The 17,775-nt window shown below is 39.7% G+C and overlaps 1 protein-coding gene across 1 annotated transcript in view; it reads left to right on the plus strand.

Annotated features, from left to right (window-relative positions):
• The first annotated feature begins 7,307 nt into the window (after window positions 1-7,307).
• Window positions 7,308-17,775, plus strand: part of LOC133118607 (transcription elongation regulator 1-like protein) — a 58,420-nt gene continuing 47,952 nt past the window's right edge. The window contains exons 1-2 of the mRNA XM_061228719.1: window positions 7,308-7,448; window positions 15,710-15,856. Of these exons, the coding sequence (XP_061084703.1) occupies window positions 7,308-7,448; window positions 15,710-15,856 (288 nt within the window). The remainder of the gene's footprint in view (window positions 7,449-15,709; window positions 15,857-17,775) is intronic.

Here is a 17,775-nt window from a genome sequence, read left to right on the forward strand (position 1 = left end):
AGTGAGTGAGTAAATGAATGAATAAATGAATTAATGAATGAATGAATGAATGAATGAGTGAATAGTGGGCATTCGCATTCCATGAAGCAGTGACTTTTGGTTGCAGGCTAAAAGGAAACAGGTGCAGATTTTCCCATCATCTGTACTATAATTCCATGAGTGAGTCTTATCTGTTTTCAGCTAATAGGCTTATCATTCAATAAATGCTAATATTTTGGAAACTTTTAGATATGACAAATAGCAATTCAATCTGTAATGGGTTTGGAGTAATGGGCTCCTACCAAACATGACCAATTTATCAGTGGATGTGGTGCAGAAAGGCTTTTTGGCAGGAGAAACTCGGGTGTGAAATGAAGGAATATGATTGACAGCAATTCACATTTTGGTAGCCATGCCTAATAAATGTGCACATACATATTAAATATACTGGCTGACCTGTATGACAGGGTGGAGTTGTATCTGAATTATACGTTTTACCAGTGGTCATAGTTTACAGCAAAAAGTGGGTTTTTAGTGTGTGTGAAACATATTGGTCGAAGTTTAATTGCCATTTATGAGTATATGTGTGCACACATTTATGCAGCCATATATGTATATCAAACATGAAGACATAAAGACACTGCTTCCTAATGACAGAGAGCTGGAACTGGTGAGAATAGAAACAGGGTTTCTCATTATAGTGCTGTCATAAAACATGCCATGGAGCACCAGCCTGAATCAGTATTTAACAATCTACTGTAGCTCTAGTCATTATCAGCCTTTGTTTCTCACAAAAAAAATATTATAACAGAAATAAATAAATAACATATCCAGCAAATATTCAGTATTAACTACCGTTCATGAATGCTGTCTCATCTTCTGAGTCACTGTGATTGTTAGAAATTAAAATTCAGAGGAAACGGTACAAAGATCGCACGGCTCTGTGGATAGTACTTCACTGCACAGGACAGACTTTAAACAAAACAGCCTTTTTTGGAAGTTAACAAGGCTTTCAGGGGAACATAAAACGAAAAGCAATCAACTGTTGATCATTACAGCATTGCTAAGGCCCACTGACACTTGTAATTCTCAGTGGCAAATACCTGCTTTCTTGATAAATCTTGGTCTAAAGAGTGAAATTAAATTTTTATAATCATATTTTTCAAAATCTGATATTAATCACATCTCAAGGTAGTCTGGATTGGATAGTGTTGTTATCACACCTGAATGTAAACACTCCAGAAGGCATCTTCTCATGTCACTAGGATTCGACTGACACATCGAATCCCATAATAAGCACACAGGAGTCATGAGATGCTCTGTTGTTGGCAGGTTGTCAGGTCGGTTGGAACACTGAGTATGTGGACTGGAGAAATCTCAATCTAAATGCACAGATGAGGACACAGAGCTCATGAAAAACTAAGTATAAACCGAGGACTATGTATATTGGGAATAGAAACATCTGATTCATCAACTCTATTGGACAGAAGTGAACCAGGCCTATCTTTTACATTTTCTGATTGGTTTGATAGCTCTGACACATGCCTATAAGCACAACAATAACCACAACGCAATATGGTAAATGGTAAATGGTAAATGCGCATTCATATAGCACCTTTATCCAAAGCGCTGTATAATTGATGTTTCTCATTCACCCATTCATACACACACTCACACACCGACGGTGATTGGCTGCCATGCAAGGTGCCATTTGGGGGTTAGGTGCTCAGGGACACTTCGACACAGCCCGGGCGGGGATCGAACCGGCAACCCTCCGACTGCCAGACGACTGCTCTTACTGCCTGAGCCATGTCGCCCCCATGCACAATATAATATGCAAACACATCCAGAATGTCCCAGTATATTGAAACAAAATGAATATTTTGTCAAATTGAGACCATCTGCTTGGCTGTCAAATCAGTTTAGGAAATTCAGATGATCCCAGATGAATGACATTCTCATTCTTATTGGTCCCTATATTTAAAAGTCATTAACAGACACATTTTTCTGTCTAATATGATCAGTTTAACTGAGTAAAGACATGGCATGTTTTTCTTTTTGGGTATTATCCAATAGGCAATGCTAGCTTCCATTAATCCCAATGACAAAAACAGAACGAGATTTTACTAGAATGTTTACAATATGACTGTTTCCTTATGTTAGAGTAACACAACATATTAGCCGTCGTAAAACAGGCTCACAAGCTTGTAGCCCATCTGGTCAGATCTAATTCCAAATTTACGGCAGTTTTGCATCAAGCCGAGTCCAGGGACAGTGCGCTCAAAGCTGACATTCAAATCCGGACCGCCCCTGTGTAATCTGCAGTTGTACCCCGACACCTGCCAAATTCATTACAGGCTTGGAATGAACAAGGCAGTCATGGGAGCTGCAACGGAGCGCGAACGCTCGAAACGATCATTATCGATCGGCGCCGCCGATTTGCCCGCCAACTTCCCACCGCTGAGAAAACTCGCTGCGGAAAAAGCACCCGGGGACCTCACACCTCACACATTTCCATTGTACAGTTGCTTCCGTTTTAAATTCGGGGGAACAGGGTGGCACAAAAATAGATAAATAGACATCTAATTAAGTTTATCTTCCGAATGTAAGACAAACAAAAGACTTGGGTTTGAATGCGGGTCGATGAAGATTTAAACCGGCTGATTTAACCATCCTGACATTCAACTAGAGAAGACTGCTACGCTGAAGACTGCTCCTCCTCTCCCTCACAAGGGAGATAAAATCTGCCAGGTGGGCCTGGTAATTGATAGCGTAATGGTCCAGAAAGAGCCGGAGCAGTGGCCTTTAAGAGCTTCAGTACAGCAAGTGGACAAAGACATAGACGTCTTATAGGCTGTGTTTATGTCTGCGCTGTTCAAAAAACAAGCGTGGGGGATTATAAGGCCAGACACAGTAGTATTTTTCAATTAACCAAAGGAGGAAATGATACAATTGTACAGTGGCCACTTTCGGACGGCGATAACTACGAGCCAAATCGGCTTAGCTCCTCATCCGTTATATCCTGATCGAAAACGCAGCCATCCGAAACGCTCTCATACCCCAGTGGAAAAGGCATCATTTCATGAGGTGTCAACCAATTCTACGGCAGCCTAAGCACCATCATCCAAATGCCCCTGATATTGAGTTCAGAGTCCATAGCACCAGAGGACAAGTATTTCTCCCCCCCAGCAAATACTTTTTAAAATGTTATTATTATTATTATTATTATTATTATTATTATTATTGTTATTATTACTATTATTATTATTATTATTATTATTTAACACCAGATAGTACAGTGTCCTTTTACTCTTTCTGTACCCAATTAAACATTTCCTCCAACGTCTCCATGTTTTAGATCGGATTATATTGTAAATTCAATAAGGATAAATTCCCAGATATACACTCACAATTACTGTATGCGCATGCAGCGAGACTTGCCAACTAGACAGTTACTGTATCTACTTAATACAATAAATTCAGTCCAATAAAGTTTTTTATCTTCTACCTTCAGAACAAACCTGAAATTACTATCGTATGCAATATCTGGTACTCTGGCTTCTGGCCTGGTGCTGTATGATTGTGGTGTAGTTCTTAACACTTGACCGTATATCAACTTTTTTCAGGGTCTACAAGGTAAAATGAGTGTCAATACTTCACCTCAGGGTCTAGATGGGTCTAATACATATCCAGCACTCTCTATAAGTGTAAAATGTACTGTAACAGTTCACTGAACATTGAAATTTGTCTGGTGAAGTATGGTTTTGCACTTCACTTGGATTGCTTAAGAACGTTTCCAGGTTTTTAAACTGAGAATATGCACAATGCACAGGTAATTTATTGTCAACAATAATATTGGGGGATGTTACTTATGTCAAAATCAAACATTAAATATTCTTTAAAATACACTGTAAATAGTAATCATAATAGTGCTGCACACTGGCAGAATGTCAAGCAATCTAATTTCTGAATTTCAATTTGCCTGTAGGTTATTTATTTATTTAATCATACTCATTATTTTCTCTGGAGAATCAGTGACATTTTTTTCAGCAAGTATTTGCCTCACAAAATACAGCGTGCAACAAAGTTGAACATCCTTTGTTTTGTCGTTGAATAATTGCATATTGTATTAGGCCTACATGCCAGACAATGGGCTAGGATTTTGTTTTCCCCTCATAATTCACTGAGGATACGTGAAAACATAAAAACTGTAACTAAACCGGTGTCAGTCTTGATAAAACCAACTGCTGACTGCAAATGATAATAAATGGTAACATCACAGCAAAATGATTTGATTTTCCGCTCCTTTATTAAGAGCCAAAAATGACTGTAAATCAGTAAGTGGAAAATGATTCAATAACACAGACACTTCCCTGCAATTGTGGCTTCTCGTATGTCAGTGATCTGCTCCTTAATAACAATTATGGTTACAACCACTTGGCAGAATAGGGAATGAGGGTAAATAAGGTTGTTAGTTAATTCTAAACCGTATAATAACAAATGTATATTTGTTTTTAAGGACATGGAACAAATGACTTTGCTTTTCTAATTCTTCTATCTGTCCTTAAAACAAGGATTTGTGGAAACTCTCACAAAGTCATTAGGCACCTTTCTGGACACACACAACACACACACACTTTTATAGAAAGTAATGCACATGGCAGGCTATCATATGGTTATGTTTCACAATAAAACTTTCATCTTATTGGAAATCAGCCAATCGAATACCACCACACACTTCAATTTAGTCTATTTTGCAACAAACCAATTTGAGGCAAAGAAGAAACCTTTGCTGAAATAACTAGAGCTGCCTGCCATTACAATGAATGAATGAACGGATGAATGAATAATATATGTGATCAGACCACTTAAATGCATTTTAGACTGGCAACCTTATGGTTACATGGTAGTCAACTCTCCGGAAATGTTATTCTGAACTGTGACAGCAACGGGTGATAAGGTCAATTAGGCCTAAATATGTACTACTGTTGAGTAACTGCGCTCATTTGGAATATGTATTTTCAATATATAATTTCATAATAAGTAACATCAGGTCATTTGACTCACAACAGTCGCCTTCTATAGTTGGCGTTATTTTCTGTAAGCTCAGGTCCATTGGATACGGGTGTACTGATGTAGAGAATGAGTCTCTGCCAACTAGGACACGTCTCTGAATTGTTTAACTGAGGCTAACTGACCAATCCCATCAATCAAAGGCACGTCAAGCTGAACATTTTTTATGACACGCACACTGCAGAAAATAGCCTGATATAAATCCACGTAGACAATGTGATTATTCAACACGGTTCGTTCTTGTGCTGTTACAGCCATAGACCAATATAAAGGCATACGCACGCACACCGATTGTGCGACAATTTCCACCTTGCTCGCTCAACTTTTTTTTTTTTTGTCCATTTAAGATAACCTGGCTGTTTTTTGGAGAGCTTTACCACAAAATACTGAAAAGAAAACAAAAATACCAAATTACAGTGTTACAAGGCCTATATGAACACGATTGTCGAATTGTTCAGCAATTATCCTCAGCAGTGCCATAAACCCCATGCCCATCTGTCTGCGCGTTGTTGGTGTGTTGACTTTAAGTACTGCACTTGGTGATACATATTTTCAGCAAACAACGTTCTCACACTGTCATATTGACCAGGCACGTAGCCCGGGTTTTCCAGTCCATTTGAGGGTTGTAACGTGTAATAATAATACAAAAATGTCGTTTTGTTCAGTTCGCTTCCCGACTGAAAATCTTATATGTTGCGTTTTCATGGGGATTTTCTAGCATATATCTGTCTAGTTTGAACCGAGCAATGAGTTTAATGCACACAACTCTTCTTGGCAACCCCCTAGATAGCCCACTCTGCAGGTTGACTCTCGCCCGATGTTTCACGTTTTCTTACTGAGAAAGAGCGGACGCTTTAGTTTGGTGGCGGTGCGCATCGTTTGCATTAGTCTGACTTAATTATGACTAGGTAACATTTCGGACATTCGAGCAAGTGGTGAACTCTGAAAAATGTTTTCTATTTTAAAAAGAACGTGAGGGGTCTCGAGAGCGAGGAGGAGCTCAGTAGCAGGGTGGAGAAAAGCTTGGGAAGGGAGGGTGATATTGCCGTCTTATCAACAACATATCAGTGACTGTGAACAACGCAGGGTCCCCTGACTCTGCATGAGACTTGAGGATGTATTCGAGGAAGGCGACTCCTCTGTTTATTGGTTTTATCGGCTGAAATCGTTTTATTTTTTGGAATTTGGGTACGCAGCAAAGTCAAGTGTATTCGTGGATGTTTCATTTCTGTGACGTTAAAAGGCTTTCCCCCCAAAAAATCACATCAAAGTGAATATGGCTGGCATTCGGGTTACTCTGATGCAATTCATGAAACGCGTTTGAGGTGAGTAATAATATATGTTTAAAAATAACTTAAACATAAGTTAAATATTAGTAAACTTTAAACTCTATCGGAAGGATTAGAGGAGTATCTATACGAACTCATTCTGATTGTTCAACTTCATTGTTATATTAAGCAGTGAACGTTTTTGCAGAATGGCATTGGGAAATTATAGTGTTATATGTTTTAATGTCAGAGAAAATCGTTATGCCTTATTATGCATTAGAATGCCTTAAAATAGATGCAAGATATTTTTATATTTTTGACAATGAGATCCTGGTTTCCTAATTGAAGGAGATGAACATGTGATGTAGCCTATTGATGTCCTGGCAGCAAAATGTGTGAGTGACACTTTAAAATAAACATCAACACTCAGCTTGTGATTTAAGTGATAGGCTACCAGTGCGCAAGTCTCGCGTTTATCATCTGTCCATGCTTACAACTGTTCATGTTCCTTAATCGTTCTTCAGAACAGTGCGCTGTTACGCAAATTGCTAGCTAATATTACTACTTCGAAAATGGCGAAATTCTGCTTTATAAAAATACAAAGCTGAAACAAGGGAAAGTTCCTTTAAAATTACAGTCGTACTGAGAATTATTATTTCAAGAAAGCCTAGCCTCTTCATTGTTAGTATACTGGTTTGTTCTGATCGGTGTATGCAGTGGAGAATGATTAGCTACATTTCAATTGTTAAATATAATCAACTCCCTGAGAGCATATATGACAGCTACTAGTTCAGCAGCATGTGTGACGGCATGCGCCAATGTTTATTCTACTTTGTTTTTGGTGATCTCGCCTCCAGACCAGTTTCTCCCGGAGGATGCAGGATGATTCCCGTTCCAAGACTAAAGGGTCTGTTACAGCCTTGGGTTGTCAGTGGAGAGGCTCCTCCCTGGGTTGCTAGGATCCCGCCCGCTTCTGGGTTTTACGTGATGGGTGCCACGCCTCCCCCTGTCCTCATCTCCTCGCATCCTCCCCCGGTCCTGCTCGCTGCGTCCGGATGGCGTCTCACCTGCGAGCCTTTACTGCCTTTGATGCCAGTCCCTTTCAAACCAGAGCCAGCTGTCCATCAGGTACGAGACAGCTCTGCAGATGTTTCAGAAACACTCTGAAACAGGAGTGCTGCAACGTTGCAGGTTCTTCAGGGTATTTCACTACTTTCGGCGTGGAACAGTCAGGGCTGACTCGGGGAAATGGCATTTTCTTCAATGCAGCTTGTCAACCGAAACAACATTTTAATTTTTGATGTTATTGGCAGGTGCTCATCAAATGAGATGTGTGGAAGTATGCGTTGGCAATTTAATGATATTGTAGCGATACACTCCAGAGGCTGCCTAGCTGCTCTGCTAATGGTGGATTCATAAGTGCTGTAAGCACAGCCACCTCTTCCCCTGGGGACCTGAGTTTGATCCACGTCAGATCCCGACCATTACTGTATTTCCACGAGCAGTGCAAAAGCCTTCTAGGTTATGCCAGGAAGCGAACCCCCTCTCCGACCAGCCAAATTATTATTATTTCTAATATTAAAGTATTGTTTACTTTGTCGTTAACCTCACTGACTGCCCAGTACTGTCAGGAGCATAAGGCTCCCCCCCTCTGAGCTGGGTTCTGCTCAAGGTTTTTTTCCTGCTAATCGAGAATATTTACTTGCCAATACTACGGAGGGGGCTTTGTAAAGCTGCTTTGTGGCAACTTGTGCTGCAAAAGTTGAATAGTAATTTAATTTATACATTTTTCGTAATGTTAGGGTCTGAATAAGGTGTGTCTATCCATTGGCCAATTATACCCCCCAGCACATGACTGGAGTGAGTGGCAGTACCACTGGAATGGTGCACTGTAATTTATCACCTGACCAATCCAAACATCAGAAAAGCACTGCCATTCTAAGCTTTAGTACTGTATTAAGCAACATGGCACTCACAACTGCTGATGGTGCCAGCAAGCCCAAAAACGGCAAGCTTACCATGCATGGTGCCATCGGCTACATCTGTAATGGCCAGCCGTGGTGCCCTAGCTTATGCCAGTTCAGATGATTGTCCCTTCGAAAGCCTCTGATGAGGGTAGTTTTGGCCAGGATGGAGGACTGGGAGGAGAGATAGACAAAACATAGGCTTTTTACTGAATGTGTACTGCAGCTCATGTGCGCATTGATAGAATGGACCATCTCACAGTCTACATAAGCAGCAGTATTTAGTTAATGGGCCAGGCAGTGAGGATACTGAAGTATAGTTGTAGTAGATACTGTTCAATAGCAGCTAGGACACAGGGTAGTCCACACTTGCTTCATATGTGTCATATTTAATATATGCAGAAGCTTTTCTGACAAAACAAAGTCTCATACTTATAAATGGCTCAGTTTAGGAATGGGCGATTGGTGAACAGCAACATTGGACCAATTACTGGAGGAATGAAAATTACAGATGGCAAAATTTGTGGTAGATGCCCACTGAGTGTATTGTGTAACTCTCTGTGTAACTGTGTGAGAATTACCAGTCAAAATATCTTTTGACATTGATGTTGAAGCCAATTTGTGATTACTGGCTTGGTTGCACCACATGTCTTGCGTTGACATCCAACTTATTTAAAAGTTGAAGCTTACACTCAAGTTTTCTTTTGTAGCCAGGGTTGACTTATTATACAACATTAATGTTGAGGGGCTAGATAGAGCTTGCCAATAATTAAAAAATCTGTTTGATTTTTAGATTCCTGGTATTTCAGTTTTGGAGAGGTTGGTGGTGAAATTATGCACTCCTAATTAAATATAAATACTAGTCCCAGTAAATATACAGTATGAAACATTTGAGTCATTATGTTGGATCCTTTAGTCCAAAAACAATAATGAACATATTATTTATGTACCCTCAGTGCCCTAAATGTCCTACCTAAACTTCATCCTGTAGGTTTTTCATTAAAGTTTTTGTATATCTTTTATTGTGCCCCATTAATTGCATGGAAATATGATTGGCTGTGCTTGGTATTGCTTGAACATAATTACAAGAAGCCAAATTCAAAAGAAGCAAGTTAATTCATGTAAATATGACCATCATAACAGTATTTGACCTTTCTAATTTACGTTTGTATGTGGGTGGGTTTCATTACAGGCAAATTTGCAATATCAAAGTGGAATTATAATCCTAATTACGGCAGAGCCCCAATTTGTATGCAGGATCTTCCACTCTGCATTTGTGTCGACTTTTGTACATCGAGTCTTTGTAAAATGATAATGTGCAATGATGGAGAGGAGGAAATAGCTGACAATCTGTGTAGAAATGCGGTAAAATATGTGAAATATGTTTCTGTAAGACTGGCTGTACTATTCACACTGGGGTAGATGAGGAGACGATGAGAAAGATCTTGATCGTTTCAATTATATACATCTGCTGGTGATCATAGTCACACAAATTGATTAAATTCTCTGAGCCCCATTATGATGATGGATAAAAAAATATGGGGAAATTGGTTTGGCTGATTCTGCTATTTTGGACCCTTTAGAAATATAGCTGACGTGGTGCTGAAACAGTTGCTCAGGAATAATAGTTCCTGATGGTTGACATTTTTGTCTTCACTTGTCTTGCCGCTGGCATTGAGTGGGACTGAAAAGCCAGGCCCCTTTTTTCTGTAGCTGAATTCCCTAACCAGCAACTTAGATTTAATCCACTATGTGGCCTCAATTCATTCAACATTTTACCTTAACTTTGGCTGACATTCAATCAGTAGATCACTATTAATTTAGACTTATAATTACAAATACAAATATAAGGATTGCATCAAAATGAATGGCAAATTTTGACAGCATACAGGTCTGTGTCTCTCGTGCCATTTTTTATTATGTAAAAAAGTAACTGGCTGTTTTACTTTAAAGTGAAAGAAAAACCCCATGATTCTCCATCAAGCTAGTATACAGTAGTGTAATTGATAATTATTTTTTCATTAAATGTGAGAACTTGGGTTGCCTGAAATAGTACTTTTTGAATTATTGCATGACAGGAGTATTTAGGAGGAGGTTTTTTGTTACTGTCATATCAATGTTATAGCTGAGTGACTGAATTACCGGCTAAAACAAAGAGGCTTTGGGTTGAGGAATGGTCACCATGCTGCATGGAGGAATGGTGCATACCCGTCAGGATGTGTTTAAGAGAGAGAGAAAAAAATACATTCTGCATGCATACTCAAATCTGGCCCTCAAGTCCAAATCCTGCCCCAAATCTTTTCCCCCAGGTAATTAAATTACCAATTACCACTACTGCTTGCCCAGACGGTCTTTACACCTAACTCCCCGTAGGTAATGGAAAACCAGGAGGCCCTCAAGTACCGTGACTGAAGTAACAGCACTGCAGCATTAGTATAGCAGACTAAATCCCATAGACTGGGTTTACTCTATAACACTTTAATTCTGTAGTTCTAGCCTAGCTGCTCGAAGCTGACTGTAGGAACAAGGCTCGGGTAGGAACACACTAACTCAACAAGTGGATGAGAGGTATGGCAGATGGCGCTATATCCTTCTGGTTTTCCCTTCTCCCAGCACGCTTCTTTGAGCGTGACAACATCGAGTTCATACGTCCCAAAGGTCTGTCAGCTCTGACTTCAATCCCATCACACCAGGCACAGTAGGATAGCTCCTATTAAATTATTAAGGAAAATATTAAATGTACTTTTTACAGGCCAGATCCAAGCAGGAGTTTCTTGATAAAGTATAATCCCCACGGACCTGGGCGGTATACTGTACTTGTAATCTTGTGCAGTTGTACCCTCACAAAATGTAATGTAACTTCAATTTATTGTCCATTTATGGACTCATATTTCACAGCATTGTATTACCCTGCACAATCTGTATTAGCAGCAATCGTTTGTATAATCGTTTGTATAAACTCCATATATTGAGAATGATTGCAGTATCTTAATAATATACATTTAATTCAATATATTTTCAACATGTAGCATTTCCATTAGGGTAAACACCATTATTCAATACTGCCTACACCCTCACAGAGGAAAAACAGGCTATTAGGAGACAGCAGCTATCATGGCGTTTCATTAAAGCCATGAAAGATTATCAATAAACCAATACATATTTATATTTGTATAGTTGCAATGATAATATCGCACAGTTCGTCCAAGGGAAATGGCGATAAAACCCAGCGACGGAAAACGCATTCCCCCTTAACACATTCCCCTTAACTCCAGGAACAACATTGGAGAAGGAGAATAATCATACAAAGACACTTGAACATAACTGCACTGACTGTGCAAAAGCTGTACCCACAACTCCAAGATGCCTTCCCTCAATATTGCTGGTGTCAGGTGACACAGCACAGCCATTGTTATAGGCTGAACATGTTCCCTGTACCAGGAGCTTAATGCAGTCCTTACCAGTCTGGGAAAATAACGATGCACTGTGGCACAGACACCTTCTAAAGGGCTGTGGGAAGAGTTCAGCTCATTAGAGAAGAGTTACCGGCCCACATTTGTGTGGCGATGCCTTCTTCTCACCAGCATCTGTGGCCTTAAAGTAGGGCAATGTGGGTATGTTAAAGTGAAAGTGTGCTCTTTGTTCAAAATGGATAAAGCAATCGTTAGCGATACATTTGGAGACCAGACTTTTGACATATGACATGGGTGCACAACTGGTTTTTGTTCTAACCAGTTACCTTAGTTTTAGTTTTCAGGCTGCTCTATAAACTGGTTCACTCTTGTACTTGATTACAGTCAAATATTCAGGATACACTGTGGCTGTAATTGTTGCTTTTACAGTACAAATGGCAGTTCAAGTTATGATGGAACTAATTCAAGAATTAAGAGCAGAAGTTATTATGAAATGTTTTGGCCTCGATATATGAGCAGTCACAAGTGAAACAAAAGCTAGACAACTCTGCGTGGCGTTCTATCAGACGTCCATTACAAGAGACGCGATACGACAACCGTCTTATTTCATGTGAGCATAGGAATTGTGAGCGAGGGTTCAGCAGATACTTTGTGAAGTTTCATTTTATTTGAAATTCACCCTTCTTCTCTGATGAAGATATTTTGAAATGCTATACAGTATATCTGTCTGGTTGAGAAGAAGAGCCCCCAGGGGCTGGTTATACATTTTGGCCATGATCAGAATCTTCGAACTACGGTTTCATTGAGGTTGGAAATTTAGCAGTGGTTGGAGCACCAGATGCGACCAGCGGGTTACAGGTTAAAATCCTAGGCATGGTACAGCTCTGAGTTAATATGGGTTTCTTAACAATACTCTATTTTCATCAATGGACATGCTGTTGTGTAAGCTACAGCTACACAAGCTGCCGTCAGCAAGTGTATCTCTGTATTGAGGGAGCAAGGAGGGTAATTGATGCATTTTGCAATTAATCAATTAACGGAATATACCATGAATTAGCTATTCATACTAAGGTTGCATTTTCACATTAGGTCTGCTTATTGGTAAGAGTAGCATATTGTTATAATTCAGTTCAGTAGACATGCAATGTTAATGGCATGCTAATTTATACAGTAATAGTGCTTGAGTTTGGCTGGAATTGGGCTCTCTAGACAAAAATATTTTGCTAAGATTTTGAATCTGATTCTGAGAAAAGGTACCACATATAATTTTGTGAAAACATAGTGCACTATTGTTTTAGATTTGACTAATCTCTCGTTTTTGTATTCATCATTGGTTTAATGTGATATCAGTAATGATAATACAAAACATAAAAATAAGATATTGTTTTCCCAATACATTTTTCTATAGGTGTGCAGGGTAATTCCACAGTGCTTCAGAATGCCTAACCAGTAGCAGAAGTACTTTCTCTAATACAGATCAGCAGAGATTGTGTGTCTACTCATTACAACACTCCCAAATACAGCATGACATTTAATCTAAAGAGAGCAAAGAGGGGGCTTAATCACAGTGGTTAAAGTATATTGACTTTTCAGATAATTCACTGTCTTTCAAAGAAAGGCCAAAGGGAATTGAGTACTGGAAACACATTGTTTAGGAGTAGGCTTTTGCAATACAAAGCATTTTCAGTCTCGTGACATGATGCCTATTGCTGACTTTAAGCTGAAGAGGGACGGCTAATTGCTATTCTGGGTGTCTGACAAAGCACCACTTGTGTATGTCGGTGCCTGACAGTAGGCAAGAAACCATTCATAAGAAATAGAGCAAATATTACCAACATTACTGCCAATAAGCACTGTAATTAAGAATTATTGATTTGAGATATTCCTGGCAGAGAAAGAAATGTGGTTATTATCCTCACAAATTATGTACATTTTTCCTCCCACTGGACAGGTTGTCAACAGCAATCTAAAGTCAGCATGCCTGCTGTGTATTGACTGTGCTCTACAGAGTTCACTGCAGTATACTTGGACTGTACAGAAGTAATTTTTATATATCTGATGCTTAAAAACGGTATAATATCATTGAGATAGTAAAGGCAATCGAACATGCATGATATGCTTACTGTGATCTCAGTAACCCCGCGGAATGAAAGTGACATAGGTACCTGTGCATAATGAAGCAAGCAAACAGTCTTTCAGGTGCTGCGGATAACTGTGAATACTTCACTGAGGACTCGATTCAAACGACGACATTTCTCCTCACATGACAATTTTACCCAAATGCGTTTTTAATACCGTTATGATACAGTCATTATTCAAGCTGTAACGAAGGCCAAAAAAGCAGCAACCGCAATGAAACATAATGTTATTATTGCCGAAAGTGGAGTACGCTCAGACAAAAGAACATTCCATCGGCTTGCAGCAGCGGTGCTGCGACGTGTTAAAGTCTCCTGTACCCGTGACTTGAGGCTGAAACGCTTTGTGTGTGCGCGAGCCGATAGCACTGCTTGTGTTTGAGTTTAACAGTTTGCCATTTTTCTAACGCTCTAATAATAAACAGTTTTGTTTCACTTCAAAGGTCATTCCCCTGCTGGTTCTGAAATTGGACGGAGCCCAGTCGAGCACCTTTATACTGAACTGGCTGAACTTGCCAGATACTGTGTTTATGAGAACATTTAATTGTGTGTCAAAGCCGAGAACGAATGTAGACTCAATTCACGCCCGAGTCTGATAGGAGACCGATTCTTGGGGAAAAACAAATACAAATGAAATGCTCAAGCGAGCCAAGATGGATGGATCTGCTTCCATTTTGTCAAGGTTGTGCTGCTATGCACACTGAAATAGGATGTGTTCATGTGGAGCTGTAACCTCCATCATAACAATACTACATTTAATTCAAATGCGTATTCTCCAGGTTAAGGAAATAATAACTGTATAAAGTGCAGCCCTGTGAGGAGAGCAGTCTCGTGTAAGTTAGATGACATTAGCCAATTGCTAAAGAAAGCAGATATCAATACATATGGGGTGAGCTCCATAATGTTTGGGACAAACACATTTTTTCGGGATTTGGGTCTGCACTCCACAATTTCAGATTTGTAATCGAACAATTGGTTAAGTGGCTAGACTGCACATTCACAGCTTTCATTTGTATACACTTTGGTTTCACAATGTAAAAGTGTCAGCTCTTTTGATACATAGAACCCAATTTCAGGGAACTACAATGTTTGGGATATATTAGTGGTATGCTTTGGATCATGACCAACCTCTTTCTCCACACTTTCCTGTTTCCATCACTTTGGTAAGGTTAATCCCATCTCTCCAGGGCTCTACAGTACTTTTCAGGAAACTCTAACCTGGCCATTCTGTTCTTGAGATGTAACAGTGGCTTGCATAGAGAAATCTAATAAAATAATTCACATGCTTATCTACGTAGCTCCATTCTATGCATAGAAAAGGCCATGTAGCTGGGCTAATAGGGTTTCAAAATAAGACCAAGTAATACATTCCCAAGTAAAACTGATTTTGCATTAGATTGACTTATTGGTGTAAATTAATTAGTTGTATTACAATTGATTTGTATCTTTGTGCAGGATAGCTAAATGAATCTAACTCAGCTAAAGAGAGGCTAAAAATAGATTTTGGGACTGGAACCAGGACACTTATCAGCAGCAGTTATCCCTTTGAAGCAGCATGTTTGCCTGTGATGAAGTGACTTTCCATAAGGTATAGCTGAAGCACACAGCATTGATTTTACTTCCACCAAGGCTCTTATCCATCGATCCACAACCTTGTTTAGAAACATTCAGGACAGATTAAAGTAACTGTACTCCTCCTAAACATCACTTCCCCTGTTTTATTTATGTGCATACTTAACTATTAAGCCAATTGGCTATCAACAAATATCAGTTAACTTCATTCACTCCCTAGTGTTCACTATGCCTATTGTTTCGATGTTAAAGCACACGTGTGCTTCTTAATCGGTTCTTAATGGTGTCGATCTCTGATATTTCAGTGGGAGCTGCACTCTCAAACGCCTGACAGAACCGTCCAATCAGCAGCAGGCCTGGATTTGGTCCCCGTGTTCCCACACGCTTACGGCTCAGTGCTGCCCCCTGCTTTTGGGAAGCGTTGGGTTGAGAAGAGGATCCCAGCCTACCAGGTAAAGATGGAGACTTCAGAGATAGTCGCTCTGTTACAGTGCTTTAATGTGCTAGTTAATCAATGATGATCTAGTTTGAAAATAACCACAAACAAATATCTTTTCACAACGCCATTCAGATTTTGCGCAATTCCAAAGTATGACCAATTGTCAACAGTGCACTACATCTGACTGGAATCAGCATAGTAAAAAAATGTTTATATCCATGTGCAACAGGTGAAGTGGCAATGGCAGTTAACCAGCAAGGGCCACTGGTGTGGAAGTGCCATTGTCATGCTGACTGAATCCCAGGGGCTTTTTTAAATCACTTATTTTCATCTCCTATCTCCTTGTTCTTTGCCTGACCTGGACATCGATCAAGGTCTGCCATCTTTAAGGAAGTTAAATGATCCTTCTTAGAGCTAGAAGCTCAAGTTAGGAGGCTCTCAAACTTATCTTGAGCAAGAAAATGCGATCCCATTCTTTGCAGAATATTTTTTGGACCATGTGACATAAAAAATTGACCTGCAGACCCACCTATCCTCATTGCCATGCATATGCTTCGAACTGATGTTTGAAGGAGCAAGGGCATTCCTTTTGCCTAATTCTAATTTTCTCGATTTCCCTTTCTTCACCTCTTTCTCGCATTCTTTTTTGCCAAGAAGCAAGAAGAGGAGCATGGAAAGGGAGGTTGTGACACATAAGATTGGAAAGATCTCCCTGTCTCTCTTGGAGACACTAGTCCCAAAAATGTATTGCCCTTTGCGGCTGTTGGCCACAGTCAGCATTGGCAGTCCAGATACAATAGTAGGCTAGGACGAACATCCATGTACTTCAGCAGGGCCTAAACAGGCAGTATATTAAACAAGACTGTTGACTGTAGATATGTACCAATTTTCAAGCAGCATCCAACAAAAGGGCAACTCTATGGAAAGATCCCACCACTATCATCCACGAAAGGAGGATGCATTTCGTGGGCCACTGCTGACACAGCAAAGGGGAGCTAGTCAGCAAAATTCTTCTGTGGCAACCAAAGCAGTGCAAGACACCAGTGGGCAGACCCGCTGGAACATACATCAGAAGAACTGTCCGACCAAGACGGGCAGATGAAGCGAGTCAGAGCGGTTTGAGCAGGCTCCACCTGAGAGACCAAGTTTCATGATTGGAGTCTCGGTAATATGTTCAAATTTGTAGAAATTCTGAGGCAGATTCCACTTATGCAAATTGTAATGTTGCACATTCTGGCAAGTGGCACGTGTGCACTTTTAGATGTCTGCAGAATGAATTTTTAATGAATTTTTGGAAATTGGATTTTCAATCAACTGCTATAGTGTTACTACAAGGCAGCTTGGGACCCTTTTGTGTGTGAGTGTGTGAGTGTGTGTGATGGGGAAATGCTATTGGAATATGCCTTGTTTTGCCTGCCAAGATTAGCGTGTTTTCAGGAATTGTTGTGGGAAAGAAACATTCACACAACAGGGTTTAATTTAAATTTTACAATGTAGTCATTTAGTAAACATTTTAATCCAGGTGACTTACAAAATTGAATTTCACCATGCTCATATACACACACACACACACACACACACCTGTTTGAGAAAATGTGTTGCTTATATATGTGGATCACAGTCTTATTTTTGCCCTTTGGATTAAAAGCAGAGGTGCATAGATCCAAGAAATTCAATAACTACATTTAGTAAAGACCTGCTCTCAAAGTTTTTTAATTACGATAAGGATAAAAAATTCAAAACTTTTCATATATTGCCTTCGCCATTTCTTTGATGAAGGCAGTGTTCACCACCACAGGTGTACAATTTAATTAGAAGTGAACTACCAATCAGAGTCTTCATTTTCAAGAAAGCCGTTGAGTGCTTAATACATGGAAGCACATTGAATAAAGTAATATACATTTTAAATAGTGGTGGACTGCTCTTATATCA

This window comes from Conger conger, chromosome 18, assembly GCF_963514075.1.
Source record: "Conger conger chromosome 18, fConCon1.1, whole genome shotgun sequence".
NCBI classification, from domain to species: Eukaryota; Metazoa; Chordata; class Actinopteri; order Anguilliformes; family Congridae; genus Conger; species Conger conger.